The sequence below is a fragment of the Sycon ciliatum genome, chromosome 5 (genome assembly GCF_964019385.1).
Source record: "Sycon ciliatum chromosome 5, ocSycCili1.1, whole genome shotgun sequence".
NCBI classification, from domain to species: domain Eukaryota; kingdom Metazoa; phylum Porifera; class Calcarea; order Leucosolenida; family Sycettidae; genus Sycon; species Sycon ciliatum.
The window spans coordinates 17,364,863-17,390,956 of record NC_088647.1 but is presented as its reverse complement, the minus strand read 5'-3'; the positions used below and the strand labels follow the sequence as shown (position 1 = coordinate 17,390,956).

Sequence of the window (26,094 nt, the reverse complement as noted above, 5' to 3'; positions counted from 1 at the left end):
GGTGGTTCCCCTGTTCACAGAGTCACTACCGATAGTTGCCATGCAGACGATGATGGCGTCATGATGCCTACGCTCGTACGCATGACGAAACCCAACTTTTCTCTTTCCTTTGAAGTTTGAGTTTGACTCGAGGCTTTGTCACGTTTCAAGTATTAGTTTCAACGTTTGCTTTTTCGCTCAGCTAGCTGGAGTCGTACTTTTCAGTGTGTGACATGTTCACTGTCTGTTGCCAGTGTTGGTGCATTGTTTCCACGAGCGTTACTTCCAAAGGGGTCGGTCCTTTTTCTTATCGCCCCCAGACGCCGTGCCCAAGACAGGGAGGAAATGTTCTTTTCCTGGCTAACTTACTGGACGACCGCTATAATGGAGTGGATAGTAGATTACGCTCTGTACTGGCTCACTGGCAAGACGTACCTGCAGCGTATCTGTGATGATTATCACCAGACTGAGCGGACGATCTACATAGGTAAATGACTTCTCTCAACTAGCTTATGCTTCTTCTACTGCAGCTTTGCTTGTATTTGTGGCTGGCTAGTGGCAGGAGTCCGAACAAGATGGGGGAGTAGATAAAAATAATTCTCTCACGTAGCGCTGCCGAAACATCACAACATACACTCTGCGTTGGCTGCGTCATCCATTGGCGTGTGCTGTGTGGTGCATGTATCTTTCCTTTTTTTTACCTGGCGTTTTCTTTGATCTTGACTTGAGTGCTCATGGGCAATGGGTTATTGTCTCCGTCTGCGACTGCGGTGACGAACGATGTCTTTCTGGGTTGGTACGTTTCCTGGATACACACGATGACGAGCAAAGGAACTCAGGCTGTGCTGTGCTGTAGTTACTACTGGTGAGGCGTACGTGATGGTGTTGCAGCAGCTGAGCGCCAGGACACAGGGCAAGCAGTTGAAGTCTAGTGCTCAACGTGTAGTGGAGAAAGTTTAGACGGTAGCAAAAGATGGGCATGATCCTGTCCAGGTTGGTGAAGTCCTCATCATCCCAGGCTGCTGCTGCAGGTCGCAGGCCATGGGCAATGTCAGTATCGCCGGAGCTGGCTGGCTACGTGTATGTCACTGCGGCATGTGCACCGCACAACCAAGCCCTTCCTGTGCTACATGAATATGGTGCGGACTTCGTGCATGATTCTATGATTGCACGTGCAGTGTACTAGACATTGTCGTGAATTACTTACCGTATTATCTCTAATATAAGCACAGTCTCCAATAAAGCACGTCTCCAATAATAGAACACCTTGGGGCGGCATTCAAAAAATAAAGTGCTCAGTCTCCATTATAAGCACACTGTGTAAATTCATTATCTGTACCGGCGAAAAAACCCTGAAATGTGTGTGTCTGACATGTAAATTTGGCATGGCAACATGCCTCTGAAATGAGGTTGAAATAATAATGGAACAGTCTCCAATAAAGGAACGTCTCCATTAATAGCACGGGGCGGAGTTACATTGAAAAAATAAAGGACCGTGCTTATATTAGAGATAATACGGGTATTATGCCTGATGCCGTATTCCAGGGTGTTAACCGCACTTTAAAACGCATTTTAATTAATAACTCAAAAATTGCCGCTGGTGCTTAGACTCCGAATGCTGGGTGTGAATCGACCAGTGCTCCAGCGCTCCGTGCATATAATGCATGTATGGTGTTATTTGACTACTTTTCACGTCGTGCAATGCGTCATTGCACTAGCACGAATCTTCTTCTAAAGTGTCGTCAGTTCAAAGTCAAGGACAAACGAGGCAACTTTTGCTAGAACTTCAGTCATGCTTTTCAACTAGCTAACTATTTGTAACGTCTGGTATGTACCGGTACCCATAAGTTAAGTTGGCAAAATATTCAAAGTCTGACTTGCAGCTTATTCCGAATGTCGGCAAAAATACGAATTTTTGGTCCGAAAAGGGCTTAGACCCCGGTGCGGCTAACACCCCGGGACGGTAAATGTTTTGTCCACTTTCCGTCAAACGACAGCATTCCTGGTAGTCTCCTACAACTATTTATTCTTATGATGGCTGCTGCTGCTACTGCTGCTGCTACTGCTGCTGTTCTTATTCTTGTTCTTGTTCTGGTTCTTGTTCTTGTTGCTAATTCCCCTTTCTTGTTTTTTTTTGGTATTGCAGAAAGCAAGCTTTCTCAAGTATCCAATGAGGTAAAACATGCTGCTCATTGTGTTCCTGTACCAACACACACCAACACCAACACACACACACACGCACACACATGTAATATCAGTCTGTCGTGTACTTTTCTATCGCGTGCGCTATCATTTTTGTGTGGACTGGTCAGATGAATCGTCCACTAAATATTTGCCATGTATCCCGTATTGACTATTTGCGCTACAGGTGGTGCGTCAGACTCTGAAGGGCGACGCTAACGCAAATGTAGACCATGCAGTAGTGGAGATCTGCAGAGCTGAGGGACTTAGTCATACCATCGAAGAGCGGTAAACAAACAACTGAGCTTACTGAGATCTGTTGATGAGTGCACGTATACGATACTAGTAGCGGCTGGGTATATTTCCATCGGCCGGGCGAGGCTGCCTTAAGGTGTATGTATTGCTGCACTTGCCACCACTGTTGGCTTCAGGGTTCGTAGTATATCTTCTCAATAATATAAGTCGCCTGATGATTGCATCTAACAAGAAACTCGCGAGTTGCAACAAACTCTTAGAACCTCCTTTGCACCTTCTCCATACACTTGCCTCTTGACCAACGGCCTAGTTCTGGCTAGACTGACTCCTGTCTAATCAATGATGCCAGTGCAGCAGCCTATACCAGATCCACTCTAATTTAGCAGATTACTTACTTAGTCGGAACACTCACACTTTGTCTCTTGCCGCAAACGTCTCTCTAGATTCACCTAATTTTTGACCGTGGCTCATCCCCAGGGTGAAGCTGTAAAACTAAAGACGAGCAGCAAAGAAATTGAGTAGATATGCCATGAGGTGTGGTAGAAAGCTGAAGTGATACTGAAGTAGGAATATTAGTCTGAGGAAGGTGCCAGATAACATGTGTATGTGTGAACTGTGGGACGTAGGAGCGCTGGTGGAAGGTGCTGGGAGAAAGGGAGGGGGGGAAGCAGAGAGCTGCGTTTGTGTGTGAATAAGTTAGCGCGAAATAGGAATAGAATGATGTGGCACTGAAGCCACACGTGTGAATTTAAATGCAACGAAGACAATTATTTGCTAAGTGCGGTACAACCAGCTAGCACACACGTACATGTACATCAAACCTTATTGTGCCATTATGTGAGCTATCACAGTCTTTCACCTCACCAACAAATTTCACGCTGTGTCTAGCAGTCTCCTGCCACAATCCGGTAGTAGCGAATCCTTAGAAGAAACTGATTTTGCAATCCACATTAGTATCAAGTATCATCACTGACGGGGTGACGGCAATTGGTTTCTGAGACGGATTGTGCCCTGATGCTGTTAATTTCAGTCCGCGCCTTACGGTCACTCGCTTACTGTGGTGGGCTCGTAAGCCTATTGAGTCATTTTTCCAAGAGTTCTTCTGAATTCCTCTCCCCAGGGTAGATCCATGTGACCAATGTTTGGCAGCGAGCAAGTGCAAATGTGTGTGTGTGTTTGTATGGTTTTTTTTTCTCGTTGATTTCAGGTTTGCTGATAACTTGCGAGCATGTCTTGTTCAGATTCACAGCGTTGCGGCCGTCATAGCCCACGCAGATAGGCTGCGCGCTGAAAGATTCACCAGTGAAAACAGCGAGCATGAGGAGGCCCTCCTAGAAGTGAGTGCGCTGGTCTATGGCATGGTTTGCTCATTGTCAAGTCACGTTTACCATTCCTTCTTGAGGCTCACCCGCTTCCGCTTGGAGCACCACCACCATTGTGTGTTAGGTAGTTCAGCTGTATCGCAGAATGTTGTGTTCGCTGCTTGCATGGTGGACTGTTGCTCAATGTCAAGCTGGTTAGTGGATCCCATTTCCACCGATCACCCCGCTCGTGCAAATTCCTCTCTACCCTTTTTCCGTATGAAAGTCTGCTTGGCATGTCATCTATAAGTATGCTTTCTAATTCTACTGCATCGGGATTTTGTTGTTGTTGTTGTTGTTGTTGTTGTTGTTGTTGTTGTTGTTGTTGTTGTTGTTGTTGTTGTTGTTGTCGTTGTCGTTGTTGTCGTCATCATCGTTGCAACTGTGTTGTGTAGCTATGGTCGTTACTTCAACCTGATGTTGCATTGACGGAGCGTATGTCCAAGCAGTGGACTGACATCGGCTTCCAAGGAAATAACCCAGCAACTGACTTCAGAGGAATGGGTAAGCAGAGGTTGCACGTGCACCTCCAAGTTTGCTCATGGGTAACGACCTACTGTAGTCTGACTTCCCTTCCTCATCCTGCATGCATACAAAGACCCTACCTACCCTATCCGATAAAATTGTTGTGGATAGGCCTGCTATCTACACCCTTCATGGCCACGAAAAAAGTAGCCGCACAAATTTCGCATGTACATATATACGCGAGTAAATCCGATTGTGGTTGTTGATTGCAAGCACGAGTCACTGAGCAGCGAATGCTTGTGTCATGCAACTTGTAAGGTTGGTGGTTAGTTTAGGGGTTGTCATGGCAATGGTTATGCATGACAGCAAAGCCGAGGTAGCCCAGGCAATTGGGCAGGATCAGTGTAGATGCATGTGCGTAAGTGCAACATTGGTTGGCTGCATGGGAGGGGTGTTACTGCCGTATTTTACCGGTTGTAAGTCGACCCCGGTTATAGGTCGACCCCCGTATCCGGAGGTCTCAATTCTGCGTTTTAAAGTTTTCACCCAAAGAAGCACTACTAACCACCTCCTGCTACTAACACATCAACAAATAGCCGTGGTTGGCTATGAAAATCCTGCATTCGCCAAGCAAAGTGGTCATTGGCTACCCCAGTCATGTATTGCTTGGAATAAAATAAAAATCATGTTAACATTCCTTATTGGAGGGTATAACGTCCCTATCCTTGAAAAAGGCCAATAAACTGGCAAAAATGTGTGCACATGGTGCACTTGTGCATGCAGTGCAGGTCATTTTTTGTAAGATACTGATAGTTCCCGGTTATAAGTCGAATCCCGGTTGTAAGTCGACCCCCACCCTTTCTCCTTCTATTTTAAGCCGTAAAAGGTCGACTTACAACCGGAAAAATACGGTAAATGGAAAATGTTGGCCTATGGTCTTCATGTGCATGTGGTCTAATACTCCAGTGAATGTATTGTGGGCCCGTTTCGAGGTATGCATTGGTTTACGGACGTGCTACACATGCTGTTCTCTGGGCTCATTTTGTGTGTGTGTGTGTGTGTGTGTGTGGTGTGTGTGTGTGTGTGTGTGTGTGGTGTGTGTGTGTGTGTGTGTGTGTGTGTGTGTGTGTGTGTGTGTGTGTGTGTGTGTGTGTGTGTGTGTGTGTGTGCATGTTACCATGTGTTTCCATGTATTTCAGGATATCTTGGCCTGCTGAACTTGATGTATCCTCTGAGCAGAACTGCCATTCTCATCTTTTCCACACTCCTGTCTCTGTTCGCTGCTGCAAGAGGGCTGTGTGCTATTTCTGTTTTAGAACGTAGTGTCTTCTATCTTTTTTTAAATGTCTTGAGTCTTGACACCATCCATTTCTGGTAATTGACCCTCAGACTACAGTGAGGAACAGTAATTATCTGTTGTAGTAATGGCGAGAACGAGGCCCATTGGCAGAGGACTTCTTTTTCTTTTACATGTACATGTGTATCATGGTACGGACTAGGGAGGTTTAGTCCCACGTGACGGATACGGAAACGTGGGTGATACACTTAAAAAAATTGGCAGAGGACTAGAGCTTTTCCACACAGTCACGTGTAGAGTGAAACCTGTGTTTAGCGATCACCCCATGAAAGTGAATGGGAAACGGTGAGCGAGCCGAACGTGATGCTATGTAGTGCAATCCAGGGAGTGCTTTTTTTGTATTCCCCGGTGCGGTCCATGTTTGTGTGTGTATAGGATTGTGTACTTTAATATGAATTACAACATGGCTTGAGCATAGCATGCTGTCAGGTAAGTTCAGAGTATCGTGCTTAGTATCGGTGTGATTGCGGCTATGATGGGTATGATGGGTCCTTGACTTGGTGTGTTCAGCTACTTTGCCAAGCACAGAACCGCAGCCGCCCAGCGACTTCTGCTGCACTCGCAGCACCCTACAATCGGGTACGTATTTGATTGCCAAGCTATGATACATGTACGTGTATGAGAGTAGGCCTACTCATACATTACCGGTATCGTCGTGTTGTCCCTGTGTGCGGAGCGATGCGGATTTGCAGAACTATGTCCAAACTAACCCAGCAACTATCCCTCTTCGATTTCAAGCATGGTGTGGTGGCCTGGCACGAGCGAAACTTCCTAAGCTGGTTGTGTTTCTCAACAAAATCCGAACGTCTGAACTTTACTTTACTTTACAACCCCTGTTATAATACAATGTACTGTTTCAGCTTGCCAAAGTCCCTTTGAAAAATTAAAAATTGTGCTTTTTGTTTTTTTTCTGTGACATGTTGGTGTTGTTGTGTACAGGTATGGATTTGCCCTGGCAGGAATCAATATGACAAGCCTGGTCTTGGAGCTGCTTTCCAGTGACCACCTGCAGGCGTATTTCTACAAGGAATGCTGTGGCAAGACGGTGACGCTTCAGGACTTGCAGGATGTCTTTTGTGAGTTAACGTGTGTGGTGGTAGTGCGACGGAGTTGGGTGGGGTGGGGAGAGGGGTACAAACACAAATATAACAGGGGGCTTCACATCCACAGTGCGTGTAGGGATCGCGTGCACCCCTTTAACCTTGAATTAGAGAGTGCAAGCCAGCTATTTGAACAGAAGATTGTATGGCAGCCATTTGAGTACATGTGTGTGTGTGTGTGTGCGTGTGCGTGCGTGCGCACCTTTTCGTTCATGCACCAGGTGGGCTGTTCGAGCAGTTTGACCGCTTCTGGATTGCGAGGGAGCCTGAAAACGTGATGGCATTCAATGCAGTGCGCAGTGACTACAAGCTCGCCTTGGAACGCTCCCTGCGTACTCGATTCGCATGGCAGCTCTCGGAAGAAGAGTTTGCTGCAGTGACGTCTTGATCTGAGCCTCCATGAGCGCTGATCGTCTACATCTGCTGGTCGGTGTGTAGATGCCTGTGGCTAAAAATCGGTATAACTCTCTTCTGCTACGCTTCTTTATCGTGGCAGGTGTACGATTTGCTGATCCCAGTGTTGCACTAACTGTATGTGAGCGACGGCATAGCTTGTGAAAAGGGTACAGAGAGAGAGAGAGAGCGATGCCAATTTCCAGAATGGGTGAAGCTGAGTGTAATGCTACTCGTCATTACAAACCCGGAAATAGAGAGTGCGCAATGCAAACGTGACCTGTGCAAGCTACGTTGGATTTGTACAACTCAGTCTTTGTGGAGGCCACCAGGAATCCAGCATGATCGTATTGCTGCGTGGTGGATTAAATCGCGCTCCATGTTCTTCGGAGGGCTCTTGGAATTCAGCATGATTTTATTTCCGAATGGTGAATTCAACCGCACTCCTTATCCGCAAAGGTTGGAAGCGCCAAGGCAATGAGTCCCCGCCACACCGTCAAAGAAGGAGTCTTTTACACATGCAGAAGGTAACATTGTGATGTGGTGTGTCTTCGATGCCAGTACGCAGTGACCTATCATAGTCCTTATTTTATTGCTACCCTGAGTCTCGCTTGACCGCTGTGTTTCCGATAACTAGTATTATCTTATCAGTGATGCTGAAACATGTAGTTGCATGCTTTGTCTTTGTGTACTGTAGGTGTGGCCGTCTATACACCGGTACATAGGCTCTCTCTCTCTTTTTAAGAACTTGGCTTCATTGAGAGGCCAAGTTTTCCAACTTTTCATGCTCACTTTTGAGCTCCCTCAGATTAGTGCAAGTTCACTTTACCTTTTTTAAAAACTTTTTTTGCTGTAGCTGAACATGCTTTTGATTATGATCAGGGAGAAGTAAAATACTACTCCAAGCTTTAGAGAGACCTTTTACCTGATGTTTCTTGTTTGCTGTGGGTGACTACAAGACTGTGCAACTCCAGTATGGGTGCTGTCCCGACTGAGAATTTCAAGTTGACGTCAAGGAGCCCTACACATACGTGTGTATGACCGTGTAGGGCTCCCTGCACGACGATGCAGTGCGCACTGTACGTGCATGATCAGACGTATCCAGAACCTGTGGTGGAAAAAAGCCCCATTTTTGATCCTGTACAAACTAGTTCAAGGAAACACTGTATGGAGCATTGCATCATCAAAAAATGACGTCAACTTGAAATTCTGTCAGGACAGCAGGGCATGTGTGAAGTACATGTAGCACAGTCTTGAGGGGTTATGACTGTACTCTTGGTGACTATAGTGCCAGTGCTTTGTACTCGCCAAGACCACAGCGCAGTACTGCCCAGTACTGCATGCAGTTGAGCTGCACCGAGGTGTCCTGCCCTCATGGGGGGGGGGGGGGGTAAACGGGGTCGTTGGCCAACTCTGTATCCAGGACCATGAAGGTTTATCTCTCAACCCATGCCTTGTTCATTCATGATTCTGACTCCCTCTCTGATGGAGGCCAATGCAGTTTCCGGCAGTGGGCTTGTGCAATTGTGTACATCACAGGGTGTCGCCTTGAGCTTGCATCACTACTTCGAAGTCTGTATAATGGAAGTGGCAAGTGCAACCAGACCAGTTTAAGTTAAGGGAAGATCCCTCCCTGTCTCCGGCCGAGCGATAAGACAGACATGTTCGAGTTCAAAAAATTCCCAACATAAATTACATCTCATTTGAGCAGAGAAATTGCCAGTACGCAGAGTCGTACGTGGCATCGGAGAATAGCGGAGACAAACATGATTTTATAAACAATAGCGCGGACAAGATCAACTCAGCCAGCTGAAAAAAAAAAAGAAACACCGAGAAACAAGATTGATACTTTGCAATGCTGTAATAACAGTAAAAAACCCAACAACAATGAGGACAACAAAATTAATATGGCATGATGCACATGTACTTATTATGTTCAAGGGTTTTGTACAAAATTGGATATGAGGGGGGGGGGGGGGGGGGGAAGAGAGCGAGAGGAATAAGCTACTACAAGGTCCTAGTGGTGAGGTCAGGTACAGTACGTGTGAAAAAGCAACATGTACATGGCAAGGGATGGAAGTGCACCTGGGAATGGACACCGTCCGCCTGCAGGAAGAACGATATTTACTAGGTCACAAGAGCAAGTCCAACACGAGTAAGAAATGTACACGCACACACACACACACACACACACACGCACACACACAAACGTACTACATACAGATCTCGGCTAGCGTTTGCCTGCACCTCGCGCTCGCTTGCCACCGCCCCCGCCACCGCCTCGGCCTTTGGTTTTCCGCCGACCCGGCGGTCCGTCACCTCGGCCGTTGGGTGGGAACCAGCCGGGCGGCGGGGCATGACCTCGACCGGGTGGACCCGGGGGAAAACCACCCGGGCCACCATCGGGTGGCGGTGGGTGCATCATGTTTCCACCGGGCATGGGAGGATCGCCCATCATCGGCGGGGGCCCCTGTCCCATGGTCGGCGGTGGCGGTCCTCTCCAGTCTGGCGGTGGCGGTTGCTGCCCCATGCTGCTGTTATTTCTCATTCCTGGCGGACCTGGCGGGGGTTGCGCGTCATTGGGCATCATGGGCGGTCGTCCTGGTGGTGGCCCATCGCTGGGGCCCATGAACCTGGGCGGCTGCTGGTTACTCAAGAACTGCGCCGGAGGAGGACCCTGACCTGGATGCGGCGGACCTTGGCCCGGAGGACCCTGTCTGGGGGGACCCTGACCTGGAAGCGGTCCTTGGCCGGGGGGACCCTGACCTGGATGCGGACCTTGGCCAGGGGGACCTTGGCCGGGAGGACCCTGTCCTGGGGGACCCTGACCAAGTGGCGGCGGGCCCTGACCACGAGGACTGGGCACGCGCATGTGTCCCTGAGGAGGAAGCTGTCCCTGTGGCTGTAGACTCGACGGGTGACCTGGCCCTTGGTTTGGCGGGGCATTGTTGGGAGGGCCTTGTTGGTGGCCCGGTGGGGGGAATGGCATCCTGCCACTCACTGTGGTAAAGCAACAACAGCAGCAGCAGCAGCAACACTGTGACCACCACTGTCATACAGGCATTACCGGTACCAAGAGTACATAACCCCCAGAGTGTGCAACGCCGATCCAGCTCTGTGTAGGGTCTTGGTCGAGCGGAATCGGATCTTCTGATGTCATGCATACACACCAGCGCAAGGCCAGTCTCGAGGCAGGGCACCATTGTTTTTGATCCAAGAGTACCCGCGACTCCCCGGGTTCCCTGCAGATGTGTACGGTATTATGACGCAAAGATCCGATTCCGCTCGACCAAGACCCTATGCAGAGCTGGATCAGGCGTTGCACACTCTGGGGGGTTATGTACTCTTGCCGGTACTGTATACCAGAAAGGCATACTAGTACCAGTATAATGATAGCACATAGTCCAGAGCCAACTAAGTGCCCACACCCAGTAGGTAGACCCGGGTGCAGTACGTTCGACCTTGGGTACCTATGTCCAACAGCACAAATTTCCATGCTCTGTATTTGTGCTCCACTCAAAATCATTGCTGAGGGAAGACGACCATAGTCACATTATCTAAACAGGAAAATTTCATGAGAAACGGAAACGTCATGCCACATCAGCGCATTATACACGTTTGAGCCCCGATGCAAGCACGAGCAGATGTCACAACGAAAATCAATCATTGCAGGATGGCGTACACTCTTGGTATCTCCACCACTATTTCCCTGCGGTTCTCACGACACAAATGTTTCTCGGAGCGGATAAAAGTAGCTTGCCTGTACTCATTACGCAGACATGTACCAGACCGCAGGAGTAAAACAAAGAAAATGTGTGCAGCCACTCACATGCACACAGTCTCAGACACACAGACACATACATACAGACAGACAGACAGGCACACACACACGCACAACTCACCGTCGGGCGACTGGAGCTGCTGAGGGGGTCGTTGGTTGAAGTCGGCACCAGCCGGAGGCCCCCCGCTGCCTGACGGTGGAAAGCTTTGCCCAGGTGGCGGTGGCGGTGGAGCATTGTCAGATTGACCACCCCCCTGCTGCTGTTTCTGCTGGAGCAGCTGCATCTGAAGAATCTGCTGCTGTTGCTTGAGTAACTGCAACATACCGCCCACCTGAGGCGGCATGCTCAGAGCATCTACAATATCCTTACCGGCTGGTGTCTGCCCAGCAGGACGCGATAGGTAGCCTCCTGGAGGAGCAGCCGCAAGAGGCTCCTGGTTAGCTCCGGTCATTGCTGACTTGTTTGCACTGCCGCCGCCACCACCACCACCACCACCGTGCTGCTGTCCGCCGCGCTTCGACTGTCCTCCAGCACTGCCACCGCTGCCGCCACCACCACCACCTTGCCGCCAACCAAGCGCGTCTTTGCGCGTGGGTACCCTTAAGGCTGCCTCACCACCCTTGTGCGATGTGATCAGGTCGCTGGGTATTGATACGCCCTTGACAATCTCGCCCATGCCCGGGATGAACGCGGCTGTCTCCACATCGTCTGTAAAGTGCATACGCACACGTGTACACAAGCACACACAAACACACACACACACACGTATATCACATGCACACATGTACACACACACACACACACACGGACGCACAAGCGTGCACCAGAACAGACGTAATGCTTGAGTAAAAAAAGTCAATTGTTAGTGAACATCGCCACCAGCACAACACCATCTCCATTTAACTTCGAACTTGTTGCATTTCATAAAAGTATTTCTCCAGTAGTTTGCTGAAACCGTAGTAGAACCCCCCCCCCCCCCCCAATGTCCATCGTATCTGTACAATCATGAAAGTACAGTAGAACCTGTCAAGGCGACCACTTGGATAAGGCGACCACCTGCCCCAGAAGACCACTGCTACCAGGACCAAGGGATGCTATTTCCAGTCAAATGACCCTGGATAAGGAGACCACCTGGCAATGGAGACCACATTTTGAATGTGCCTTGACTGGTCGTCTTAGACCGGTTTTCACTGTACGTCAAAGTGCATTTAGCACGCACAATCAAGCCTACACTACAACAGAGTTTATGTGCAATACCCTTCAGTACTCCTAGACTGTGTGTACAATGCATTGACGGTAACGGCATGTTACATGTACGCTGGTTTTTATCGTCGTCTAGTGAGTGCGTTCGATCATGCACTTTGAATCGATTCATGAATCCATTCGCATGCATTCAAGTCGTTCGATTTCACGTCATGAGCCCTGGAATCGATTCGGAATCCATTCACCCTATTCACATGGGGTGATGTGAATAGCGCGAATCGATTCATGAATCGATTCGTGAATCGATTCGCGCGCATAATCGAACGCACTCACTGTAGGTGATTGGGTTTACCGGGTGTTAGCGGCCGTTGTCAGTTCCCTTCTGGAACGGACACGATAATTTACTTATTTTTACTTTACTGTAGGTGATCGCGTAAATCCCCCCCCCCTTTTTTTTTTACCAAAGTCAGGCGTGAAGAGTTGCTCTTCAGCGCCACACTCACCTTGCTCTTCGTCATCCATCGCTGTTGATGACGCCTGCACAGCAGAGCTTGCTCCCGCCGGATGGGTGCTACCTGTGCCTAGGTTGAAGCGGTCGGTCATTGGATCGCCCGGTCGATTACGAGCCCAGAATTTACTGCAAGAAACAAACGAGCGAACGAATAAACAAAATCATCATCATCATCATCGGTGCTGGAGGATTAGGGGATGAACACACACGCGCACATCATTGGTGACGGATGACCCCGCCAATCGCAGACATTAGCTGTGTAGAATCCTTCTCGACTGTAGTACAGGTCCGGAAGACACGCCAGCGCAAGTATGGTATATCAGGTATATGCCATACTCGGAAAGTCCAATTGCATTCGTCATAGGCACATGCAGGTACACACAGAGCGGGGAGTAGTAGAGTGGGTTACCGGTATGTTAGGAGTTACTACCGATACTAGTGTGATGTCATTCAATGACGCAGGAGAACGGAGAGTCGGAGATGCCTGAGGGCCTAGCTAGGGTTACATGCATTGTGAAGGTGTCTGACTACAGCAGTGCAGTGTATAGAGAGTGGCAATGAATACATCTGGACTAATGCTTTCTCAGGTGGACGTCATAATTGGCAGCACATGGCGATCCCTCTACTAGGATTGGAAGAACATGACATTGTGTACCCAGTTCCTCAGTCTTTCAAAACAGTTAGTTGCTCTGCTCACCAGGAATGGTCGTTGGAGCCGGAAACCAGCATGTGCCCAAGTGGATGCCATGCTAAACTCCACACTGCACCCTCGTGAGCCGTCTCGATAGCACCAACCGCCTTGTCCGTGCTACACAAGCACACACACACGCACATACACATGCGCGCACACGCACACACACACACGCGCGTACGCACACATATGCACACCCACAAAGCAATAAACAGCATTAGTCAAGAAGTGAAGCCAGGGTACACATAGGCAAACGATTCAAAGAGGAAATACTGGACATGGCACAAAATTGTGACGCAAATTCTGCAGATCTCAGCATACTGCAAGCAACAAATATTTACGTTCGGGCCTGATTTAAATCCGGCTTTGGAAATTCTATTTTCATTGCTATCAGGTTCGGCCTCATTTTCTCCATGCTGCGCTGATCACGGCTGTTAGCTGCACTTGGATCGCGGCAACTTAGTTTTCTGCACGTGAACCATGAAAAATCGATGCATGCTCATGCATAACTAGTCAGCTGGCCTGCTCGCCCACGCATTTGACAGGTAACAATTCCATCAAATTTGAGATATCGCTTCGTTCTAAGTCTCAAAACAGTTCTAAAGTCACTAAACCACGCTGGTAATCGATGGGTATTCAATGTTAACATCTTCAGGAAGACTTCAGCTGTTTCCCGAGAGTTTGGGCATCGTTGCCGTTATTTTTCACGGTGTTCTTCTTCCTCCTGTCTGGAGCTGCAATTGCATCCTGGAATTATTTGAAAGGTATTTCGTGCGGGCTGTGGGGGGTTCCAACAGGCATAAACTGACATCGCTATAGGATAACTGGTAACTTTCACCCTTCAAGGAGGTAGAGCAATGAGAATTTTTTTGTGGCGGTCGTCCAATTTTTGTGGCGGTCGTGGCTGTATTTGTGCACTTCCAAGGCTTTCATTCTGCCTGATACTACTCTCTACTGTATGGGAATCGTTGTTTAGGCACATGTAGCTGTCTTATTTGGTAGATCTGCTGTTTTCAATAACTTGTGACACTTTGTCTAGCCTATTTGTCTTTCGTTCGTGCCATCTATCAGTTTTGTGGGGTGCCTTGGCCTGTATTTGTGAAGTTCTCGAGTAAAGACCCTAATTCTTGACTGGAGTCACGACTTGAATTGTATTTGCTGGGCGAGCCCTCGTTCACGCAGTTGTCCTTATCGTAATAGTCAATATCTGCTTGCTGGACGGACTAGCGGCTAGAATAGGGATGACCAAATGGTCCAAGTGTGTACTAGTACACAATTATTGTTTCCATCATCGTGAAATGAGCGTTGTGGAATTGCATTCGTCTGCCTTTGGCACTGAGGACATGAGGAGAGTTGATTGTTACTTCTGCTCAGCAATGAAGCGATTATCAGCTCTCTTTGTTCTAATTATTGAGAGGACATACCAGCATCGCAATCAAGTAAAGATTAGGCAAACCTCGCCTACCTCCAAAGAGAGTCGAAGATATTTTCTCCAAAATGCAAAGACGATCTTTGTGAGTTTGTGACTTGCATTTGCGTGCATACATGAGCAAGTCACGGACCACGGCACGTGCGCGGTTACCATGCCATCTCGAACCGACGCCATCTTTCTAAGTTGCCGCTTCTTGACAGCCGTGTGATGAGTTCACAAAGAACGAAACAGCGTGCTGTCCGCATATTGAGTATTCGGTGCATATTTATTTTTGGCTATTTTCGGCCTGGGCATTTTCGGCCTAAAATTCGTTGCGGCTGAAATTTTGTTGTGCAAGGTTCAGTATGACAGCGTATATAGGCAGCAGCAGTACAGGCCAGGCTGAACATTTAATGCGGCCGAAATGTGTTTTACCCCTGGGAGGCCGAAACGTAAAAGGTTAGAATTTTTTTGTAGACTTACAGTATTTCGAAGTCATGAAACCTTTGAAAGACAGCTTACCGGTAATACCGTATTATCTCTAATATAAGCACAGTCTCCAATAATAGCACGTCTCCAATAATAGAACACCTTGGGGCGGCATTCAAAAAATAAAGTGCTCAGTCTCCATTATAAGCACACTGTGTAAATTCATTATCTGTACCGGCGAAAAAACCCTGAAATGTGTGTGTCTGACATGAATTTGGCATGGCAACATGCCTCTGAAAATGAGGTTGAAATATTAATGGAACAGTCTCCAATAAAGGAACGTCTCCATTAATAGCACGGGGCGGAGGTACATTGAAAAAATAAAGGACCGTGCTTTAATATTAGAGATAATACGGTAGCTCCGTCTTGTACCATTATCTCCTGAAGCAAGTAAGTTACTATATCACTGTTACATCAACGGAGGGTGTAGCCAGTGTGCTGACAGTGTAACTGTTACATCACGGTGACAACACATGCCAGCATGCTCCGTCTTGCTCCCGAGCTGTATTGTCTGGCATGCAGTACTCCATGCAGTAAGTAGGAGAGGGTTGCACTCCACTCACACGCCGTCTGGCCTACGCAGCTACCGCTTGGATTGTTTGGCGTGTGTCCCGAATGTTGAAGTACATGTGCATGGTTGTATACTAAAACCCGGTACCAGTAGATATACGCAATTACCAGCACCATTTTTTGTTATCATAAAAAAAGCAATGTGCATACTTGGACATCCAGAATAGTAGAGAGCCATCTCCTCCACCGCTGACACACAAGTCTTCATGGATAGGATGCCAAGCCACAGCTATAACAACAAGAATAAGTAAAGGGGAGAGAATAGTGAACTTGTCATCAACAGTGTGCATTGGAGTACATGTATGTCACTGAGAGACAGAGAGAGAGAGAGAGAGAGTGAGAGAGAGAGAGAGAGAAAGAGAGAGGAAGAGAAAGAGAGAGAGAGAGAGAGAGAGAGAGAGAGAGAGAGAGACAGACAGAGAGAAAGAGAGAGAGAGTGAGCGAGAGAGAGAGAGAGAAAGAGAGAGAGAGAGAGAGAGAGAGAGAGAGAGAAAGAAAGAGAGAGTGAGAGAGAGAGAGAGAGAGAGGAGTCGAGTACAACCACCACACAAACCTAGATTAAATACTGACACTGAATAGTGAATACAAGCGACAGTAACCATGTAAATAGGAACAACAAATCAGGCCATAAGTGCATGGCCGTGGGACATTGCAACCACTCCCACACAAACACAAGCAGGCGTCCTCAAACATACCGTGAACCTCTTTCTTGTGGCCGCGAAACGTCACCAGCTCCTTCATCATGCGTATGTCCCACAACTTGATCAAGTGGTCACGAGACGCCGTCAGCAGCCAGTTGCCGTTGCGGTTAAACTTCGTCGAGGTGACCGTGCTCTTGTGGCCATGCCTATGACGGAGGAATGATCAGTGGAAAATACAAGGAGATGGCTAATGCCTTTCGGAGACGCCACATGTACTACCGTATTATCCGGAGTACATGTAGAAGGCTACACTACTAGAAGCTGCACACAGATTTTCTTGCCATGAAATACAGACATCCACCCTGTTTATCACGGCCAATTTGATCATCGGAGTAATCAAGTAGCGTACTTATCCTACTATACATATTCACTAGTTGAGGGAATGGGAAAGCGAAAAAGTACTTTAAGCCACACCAACTGTTTGTAGGTGAATCACTGGCGTTTAAAGTGTGGCCTGTACTCCGAGGAATACCGTATGTAAATGGTCGAGTGGGCGCATGCTTCAAGCGCAAAGTGTACAGTAGAGTGCCTAGCTTGACGAGTTCAAAGTGCGCAACAACACACGTCTGGCATGACCAGCCCAGCAATACACCATGTTCTGGTTTACAAAGAGGACATCCGGGCCAGGCAAAACGCTTCTCCAGGTTCAACCTCAGGTAGCACTTGCCAAAGCATACACACAGTTATCAGCACCCCTAGTACTCAGTACACAGACAGCAGCACTAGCTAGTTTAGGTGCTCAGCACACAGATATCAGTACCCCTAGCTTAGTTGCTCAGTACACAGATATCAGCACTCCTAGCTTAGTTACTAAGTACACAGACAGCAGCACCCCTAGCTTAGTTGCTCAGTACACAGATATCAGCACCCCTAGCTTAGTTGCTCAGTACACAGACAGCAGCACCCCTAGCTTAGTTGCTCAGTACACAGACAGCAGCACCCCTAGCTTAGTTGCTCAGTACACAGGTATCAGCACACCTAGCTTAGTTGCTCAGTACACAGATATCAGCACTCCTAGCTTAGTTACTAAGTACACAGACAGCAGCACCCCTAGCTTAGTTGCTCAGTACACAGGTATCAGCACCCCTAGCTTAGTTGCTCAGTACACAGACAGCAGCACCCCTAGCTTAGTTGCTCAGTACACAGACAGCAGCACACCTAGCTTAGTTGCTCAGTACACAGACAGCAGCACCCCTAGCTTAGTTGCTCAGTACACAGATATCAGCACCCCTAGCTTAGTTGCTCAGTACACAGACAGCAGCACCCCTAGCTTAGTTGCTCAGTACACAGACAGCAGCACCCCCAGTTTACATGGTTTAGTTGCCTTACAATGTGCACAGGTCTTCGCCGGTTTTCGGATCCCACAACTTGACGTTCTGCTGACTGTCGCGACTGCCAGACACCACAAGTGACTTCGTCGGATGCCAGTCACAAGACTTCACGTCCGAACCATGACCTGCAGAAGAACCGTGTGCACACACGCACGCGTGTGTGTGTGTGTGCGAGAGAGAGAGAGAGAGAGAGAGAGAGCGAGAGAGAGCGAGAGAGAGAGAGCGAGAGAAAGAGAGGTAAAAAACACCTTTGGTAAAACAGGAAAGCAGTGCACACACCAGATTCATGCATGCAGAATGGTAACAAGCACAGGCCAAACTGCACTGCACGTGAAGACTGCATACAAGCAAGGTCAGGTGGTTGGTACAGCATACAGAAGAACCCGCAGGCTAGAATATCACCAAGCACAGTATACCAATGTAGACATGCTGACTCAACTGTGCATAGACTTTATGTAGTACACGGAAATAAGAACGGTCTCGGCTACGAGGCTGACCCCCCCCCCCCCCCCATTTCTTCGGCGACTGACAGTACTGTAATGCAGGGTCCCTAGAAGCAGTACATTATACCCCACAGTATGTTACACCCAGGGATTGTTATACACAACTGTTTCACCGTAGACTGTACACTGTCTAGCACATGTACTGTTGGGCGCCGAAGAGCGATGCGCCGGAGAACGAAAAGCCTAGGAATTTACAAGGCACAGGATACTAGTGCCCGTATGTATATGGTGGCTCAGCCATATAGAGAATTGCACATGGAAAATAAGAACGGCCTAGGCTACAACTCTGAACCCTGCGTTCTTTGGCGCCAGAGAGTGCTGTAGCCAGGTACAGGATAACCGTATGTACATAGTGGTTCAGCTAACTTTATATAGAGATTTTTAAATGAAAAATAAGAACAGCCCAGGCTACGACTCTGAACACCGCGCTCTTCGGCACCGGAAAGTGCTGTAGCCAGGCGTTCTTGGCACTCACCTCGCAGCACTTGCTCTTCGTGACAGTGCAGGAAGTCCCAGACTCGCACTGTACTGTCATCCGAGCAGGTGATCATCTTGCTGTCGTTCGGGCTGAAGCTGAACACACGCACGCACACACACACACACACACACACGTGCATACCCCCCCCCCCACACACACACACATACGCACACATACACACACACACACACACATACGCACACATACACACACACACACACACACACACACACACACACACACACACACACTACTACTACTACTATGTACAACTGCCACAAAATGGCCACGTCGCTCCCAGAAGCGGGAGACAACAGCGAGAAAAAAGAAACAAGGAGAATAATTGAGGTGAAAGGGGACCGTTCTACACATAGCTAGTGTTTCTGTCTTCGGTGGCGGGTGAGGTCCTGCGGGCGGGAGAATCGTTCGTTACATAGGCTGCATTGAATGGGCAGATTAGTCCTCTGGTCCTTTCGCAGTCGTTTGCCTCGAGTACAATTATGGCGGTTAAAACCAGCCTGACTCTTCATGCAGCGATCACAGATCGAGCAATGGTGCTGGCAGCAGTCCAAATTCAGGCTGCATCTCGTTGAAACAGCTGGTATTTCGTCCGATGTCTGACGCTCCACACAACGATGAACTGCAAAACCGCCAGCGCTTTGAAACCAGCGGTCACAAACTCCACAGTGACGGGCCCCAGGCTGCTGGGCAACAGGTAAGGACCGCACAGCTGAGCACTTGTGACGGTGAATCCCACGAGCAGTGAATGATCGGTTGCAAACCTTGCAGGTGACTTTGTTGTTGTTACACTCCACGAGATCATCCGGAGTCTTTGCAATTGCCTCGCGCCATGCTGGGCGATCCTGAGCCAAAATGAGCCAATTCACTATGCCACCGAAACGAAGATCACGTGCGACGAGGTCTTTCCATCGCAGTCGTGGCCCACAGGCTGGGCGTGGATCTGAGAAGAAGCTAAACAGTATCAGCTTCGGAAGCCGGTCATCTGGCATTCTGGCGACATGCCCAAGCCACTGCAGACGGCGGTGTCTGACGGTATCAGATGGCAGTGCCATATCACCCCAGCGTCTTCGCAGCTCCTGGTTGGTGACATGCTGCAGCTGTTGATCGAGCCGGGATACACCCAGAATGAACCTGAGGGAGCGGTGGTGGAAGTTGTTGATGGCAACCATGTCTCTCTTCAGCGGAGTCCAGCACTCACAGGCATAGAGCAATGTGGACAGAACGCAAACATCGTAAAGATGGCGCTTGGTGGCGATGGAAAGGTTTCGGTCAAGAAAGACACGGCGCATAAGGTCGAAAGCTGCCGCTGCCTTACCGAGTCTTCTGGCCACATCTGCAGATGAGCGGGTGTCAGCAGTTATCACAGAGCCAAGATACACAAAGGATTTGACACTTTCGATCTCCTCCGGACCAACAAAGAGCGGAAGGCGGTCAGCACATGATAAATTTGCACCAACGGCCATGAACTTGGTCTTCGCTGTGCTCAGAGTCAAGCCGAAGGAAGAAGCAACGTTGCTGAACAGCTCCAAAGCCAGTTGAGCTGACTCACGGGATGGTGCAAGTAGTGCTGCATCATCTGCAAACTCCAGGTCGTTGACCGATGTCGTGCCAGTTTGACGGGTTCGCTTGGGAAATAGATTGCCACTTCCATGGATTGAAGATATCAGGGACACACCGTTAACACCAGCTGCTGCTATAGCTGAACGCCATGCTTCCAGCACAAGACCAAAGTACAGGTTAAACAACAGTGGGGCCATAACGCACCCTTTCACACACACACACACACATACACACACACACACACACGCACATATACACACACACAACTGTCACGTCTTAGGTCGCCAGGTTACGCACCGGTTCAGTGGCAACCGAACTGCAGTCATGCTCAGCACAGTCTGGTGATCACTCGGCCTTAGGTCAGAGATATTATCACGAGTGCTACATTCTAATAGTATCAAAGAGCACGGCCCAGCTAGGACCCTCGCACCAGTATGCTGCGCTAAAGCCTGCGAACCAACCTTGAATCACGTATGGGGTCTTTGTGCGCCTGGAACATCTTGACCGTGTTCATATTCGGCTGCCAGTACTTGACAAAACCGGAGTTATCGCAGCTCACCATCCACAGGTCGTTATGACTCCACATGATCGAGCGGACAGCAACATCATGAGCCTGCGGGTTGGACACAGATAAAAAACAGCAGTGATAAACAATATCAGCAGAGAGCTCGCTTCATCCCACCCACCGTTGCAACAAACGAAGAAACCGAGAATGGCCCGTGACCCACAGGTGCTCTAGCCGGCCTTGCAGCAGCTAGGAGTCATAGGAGTAGTGTGGAAACTACTGACTCATCCTTAAAGCTTGTAGACATGATATGGGTACTCCGTAAGGAGACCATAGGTCTGTGGGGACTGCCCTAGAGAAATATGAATAAATACTATACTACTACCGTAAAATCCCGCCAGAGCGCCCCTACCTCCTCAACGCTTCAGGTGGGACGGGGCGGATGGGCGAGTCCTACTTGCCGCATTCAGTGCTACATGAAAAAGTACTCACCCTACGAAAACTGTTCGTGCATCTCGTACACCGACCAAAGGTCAAGAGCCAGGAGTCGTACAGACCCGACAAAACGCAGGGTTTGTGCGATTCCTGGTCAAGAGGGTGGGCACTGTTGCGTACATTTCCAACGGGGTTGAGCACGCGTCTGCAGTACAGTACGGCATCACAGACTGCGACAGAGTCATACGAGGATACAATCAATCACGTCCCGGCTGACAAGAAGTCAGGGAGGGGCGGATGGGAGAGACGGGGCGCTCTGGCGGGATTTTACGGTACTACTACTACTACAGTCTGTATCGGCTATAGAGTGACCGGATATAAGAATATACCGGCTACAGTGATATTGGTACGAAATATCAAAAGCAAAACGTATTTTATCCAGTACAAATATCACTATAACCAATATTATCGGATGTATTAAATTAAATGATATATCGGATATTATGATGGCAACAAAGAATCAAAACATGCATAACACACTATATTATTATCGGCTATAGTGATAACTTTAAAATACATGTAGCAATAATATCAAAGGCCCTATTTTTTACTTTCTTCACGTTGCTTATTTTTATAGTGATACATGTACATGTACATAACAGATTTTTTTATGGAAATGTGGGCACTGTCAACTATGCAGCATGCTCATTATTTTGTCGAAACACCATGCTGGAAGTATTTCCTTGCCTTTCATGTGTCGATGGAAAAAATCAATCGTACTGCATATTGTGATGCATCGGTTATAGTGATAAGATCACGGAAATCAAAAGGGTACGCTATAGCCGATACGGACTGTACTACTATGATATCGGCTTTCAATTAACTAGAATCTGCAAGCGTGAGAGAGAGAGAGAGAGAGAGAGAGAGAGAGAGAGAGAGAAAGAGAGAGAGAGAGAGAGAGACAAAAAAGATATTCAATTTTAAGAGGCGGACCTGTAAAATAGTCTCGAAATTGAACGTCAGTCCATTCCATAGTGTAAATTCTCCACTAGAAGCTCCAGTCACCAATCGCCGTCCATCTGGTGTCCACTGCAGGGGTAAGATCAGTCAGAAGATGAACACAATACATACAATGTAGATAGAGAGAAAGAAAGATCACCATTATAGGTCTATTAACCATGGCAGCTATGAAGTAAAAGGAACACAGGATATAGGCTTCAGTAGGAGTGTGTGAATAAGGAGGGCATGCATGTGTGTGTGTGTGAGGGTGTGTGAGTGTGCACGTGCGAGCGTGTGAGAGATAGAGAGATCAAAATTGACAAACAGCACTCGAAACAGAAGGTGGCTACCTAACTATGCCCATGGGTAAACTTGCCCAAGTAGCAATCACTCCCAATAGAATCATAGCCAGTCACATGCCTAGGACAACAGAGAGATAATAAACTATAGTAGATTCATAAGAAATACATCCTTTGACACACACACACTCGCGCGCACGCACACACACACACGTACACACACACACACACAGTTGACGTAAGACGTCGGAAACACAAGCCAACTGCAAACACTAACGTCACACACAGTATTGCATAAGGCTGACCTGAAGGGTAAAGATGGGACAGCGGAATTTATTTGTGGCAGAGCGTATATACATGGTGGTGACGGAGTGCAGCGGATTGTGGCGCAGATGGGCCGACGGGAACATCTGAATTGCAATGTGCAAAGCATGGTGTATCAGCAGTGACATACACACAAACAAACATCCATATATACACACAACCACCCATATGTAGTACATACATTATACATACACAAACACACACATGCATACTTCAACTTCCACATGCCCCATGCCCATCGCTGAAGCGATGGCAGTGAACACGCTATGTTAGACATAGCAACTTAGACATAGCCACTAGTGCTGGGATTACAGTCATTACATCATTCAGCAGCTTGGAAGGCTGATGAATTGACCGCCACTAATTTTAGCCTGGTCTATACCAACCAGCTGATTGAAAAGGCTTTTTCTGGCCAGCGAATCCCTATTTTCATTTTTTTCACATACACACACACACACACACACACACACACACACACATACACAACACATACACACGCGCACACACGTACACACACGTACACACACACGTACACATACACACACACACTTTTACTTGCTCAATGCTCACTGTTAGAAACTGGTTAGGTGTCTCTCCCCAGGAGAGGGGAGACACATTCGGAAAACATCTTGTAAAGATCTTGGAACACTTAGCGCCAGTTTCATATCAATCTGAGCAACGCTTGGGCTGCCACCATCAGGTCAGACGTTGTTCAAATCGATAATGAACCCGGTATTCAAGTGATGCGAATGAGCTTGTCAGCCCAAACACTTTCCTATATAGTAACTGCTGTAAATCAATGTAAATATGGAAGCCATGTCTGCACTGATACTGTACAGGCAGAACATTTCGTCGGTCAATCATTTCATCCAACTCCAAAGAAAGGGAGTTCGTCCGGTTGAAAATTTAGTCCATGGACCATAAGAGTGTATTGAAAAGTTGGACAAATCGACATTTAATAGTCCGACATTTAATTTAGTCCAAAAGCTCCTTGGACGAAAAAGACGAAAATAAATTCCAGACGAATATTTCTGCTTATACAGTAATCAACTACAGTAGTTGTAGTACTGGCACACTGTACATGGTAAACTGGCTACTGGAGTACTGGCACACTGTACATGGTAAACTGGCTACTGGAGTACTGACACACTGTACATGGTAAACTGGCTACTGGAGTACTGGCACACTGTACATGGTAAACTGGCTACTGGAGTACTGACCTGCTCGTGATAGGCACGGTGTGGCTGGACAGCCGGCTGATCGCGGTAGTCACGCTGCCATGTCCGGTCCTACGTGCATCACAGCATAGGAGTTCAGCAGCAAGGGCAGCAGAAACAACAACAACAACAACAACAATAACAACAACAACAACAACAACAACAACAACAACAACAACAACAACAACAACAGCAACAGCAGCAAGGGCAGCATCAGCAAGGACAGCATCATCAGCATCAGCATCATCAGCATCAGCAGCAACAGCAGCAGCAGTAACAGCAAGGATGCCATCCGCAAGGGTAGCAGCAACAGCAGCAGCAAGACAGCAACAGCAGTAACAACAGTTCACAAACAAAGGGAATCAGATAAGCAAGCTCGCTCGCATACACTACAAAGCACACAAGATGGCAATGAATCCCGACGTGTGGCTCTCCTTTCTCAGTACTGTGCACTGTATCATTGTATGTCAATGAAGGAAAGCAACGCCAGAGCAATACAATGGCAGCCAATTACTGGCGACGCAAGGTGTGTTCGTTATGTGCGCCTGACATCGACAAAATAATATCCTAATTTCGTCGAGAGACCTAACGTGGACAATCTGATCTGAACTGATTTGATATCATAAGCTCTCTGTCTCTGTCTGTCTGTCTCTCTCTCCCTGTCTGTCTGTCTCCGTGAGCATGATTGTCCATACGATGACAGACCAACACCAAGCAGAGGTCCAACTAGAAGATTCACAAAATACCGCAGCCGCGTATACTGTAAGTCGCCCAATATTTGCGTCACAAAATATTTGCGATCTCTTGGAACCAGCGAGTTTACGATGGCAAATGTTCGCGGAGCACTGTGGCCACACATATGCACCCACTGTTGAAGTTAGATTTCACGATTGTTAATATTCGCGTTTTGCTCTTCTTGCAAAATCAGCAAACATTGATACGCCGCAAACATTAGGCAGTTAGCAGTGCCTGAAGTGCGCAGCTGGAGCAAGACTCGATACGAATGGGAATACATGTACCGATATATCGAACGTTTCAACAAATCCATGTCTGTCTGTCTCCGTTCTTTCAGAAGAAGACCAGTATGATGGAAACGTTAATTCATTCGTACTCAGTTCTGCTCTCCTGCAGAATGGCCCGGTAAACCTTCCCTCATTTTAAATTACTGAGTATACTATTATTATTCTGACAGGATCAAGCGCCGCGTTGTCATCATTATGGTCACCAACTAACGTTCGTCCTTCTGTCTTGCTACTATCATCTGATACTGTGCATGTACGTGTTACATGGCACTGCAGCCATGCATGGATACTAGTACATGTAGGTGAAAAGTGCTTGTGCAGATTTTCACCTTTGGTTTTTTTTCACACACAATGGCACCTGTTTTCACACCAAACTAGAATTTCCCATGTCACTACTCTACGTAGTTGTAGAGCACACCTAGCTCCTAGAACTAGCAAGGCATTGCGTTACTCATAACTAGCTCCCACTCACTTGCAGGTACCTGACCATCGACGAATTGTAATCGACTGTTTTTCGATTCAAACTTTTTCGCACAGACTTTCCATCGTACGTTATCTGCCCACCTCCACCGCCCCACACAGCAACGCCAGCTCCTGGCATAGCCATTATAGGCTGACTATGGAGGTCAGGGCTATAGCATTCTCAACTAATACTTGACTCAAGAAGCCTCCAATTTGCTGGTTATTTCAATAAAAACATTCAAAAACATCAACAAGCTGCAAGATCAGATGGATACCCCAGCATGGCAACAGACAGTTGCTAGCATGCAGCAAGGGTCCAACCAGGGGCAGGGAGTCGTAAGTATTTGACGACTCCCTGGGTCCAACAAGACGAGTACTTTTTGCGCACTATTTTTAGTACTCCCTGCTTTCCAGCCAGCATGGCCCGCAACTCCCGCCAAAATGATTTTGAAGCAGGGCCTAGCATGGGAGGACGCGACGGGACGCGTT

At 48.0% G+C, this 26,094-nt stretch overlaps 2 protein-coding genes across 3 annotated transcripts; one reads left to right on the top strand and one right to left on the bottom strand.

Annotated features, from left to right (window-relative positions):
* The first annotated feature begins 161 nt into the window (after nucleotides 1-161).
* LOC135817870 (ELMO domain-containing protein 2-like) lies at nucleotides 162-8,015 on the top strand. 2 transcript variants are annotated; one of them, XM_065331152.1, is made up of 9 exons: nucleotides 162-466; nucleotides 2,126-2,154; nucleotides 2,348-2,448; nucleotides 3,623-3,752; nucleotides 4,172-4,280; nucleotides 5,441-5,465; nucleotides 6,109-6,177; nucleotides 6,538-6,674; nucleotides 6,920-8,015. In XM_065331152.1, the coding sequence occupies exons 1-9, from the start codon at nucleotides 325-327 to the stop codon at nucleotides 7,084-7,086; spliced, it is 909 nt and encodes a 302-aa protein (XP_065187224.1). In that variant the 5' UTR covers nucleotides 162-324; the 3' UTR covers nucleotides 7,087-8,015. The 2 variants fall into 2 exon arrangements, with proteins under 2 accessions (XP_065187224.1, XP_065187223.1); XM_065331151.1 differs by lacking the exon at nucleotides 162-466 and adding an exon at nucleotides 528-1,118.
* Nucleotides 8,016-8,753: 738 nt separating this feature from the next.
* Nucleotides 8,754-25,858, bottom strand: LOC135817869 (pre-mRNA 3' end processing protein WDR33-like). Its single transcript, XM_065331150.1, has 13 exons — nucleotides 25,616-25,858; nucleotides 24,125-24,193; nucleotides 22,886-22,990; nucleotides 22,276-22,371; nucleotides 20,804-20,955; nucleotides 18,759-18,856; nucleotides 17,779-17,905; nucleotides 16,444-16,595; nucleotides 15,899-15,977; nucleotides 13,285-13,395; nucleotides 12,580-12,713; nucleotides 10,994-11,581; nucleotides 8,754-10,091 (listed from the first exon to the last, which is right to left on the bottom strand). Exons 1-13 carry the CDS (start codon nucleotides 25,748-25,750, stop codon nucleotides 9,322-9,324), a joined length of 2,616 nt encoding a protein of 871 aa, XP_065187222.1. The 5' UTR covers nucleotides 25,751-25,858; the 3' UTR covers nucleotides 8,754-9,321.
* Nucleotides 25,859-26,094: the final 236 nt, after the last annotated feature.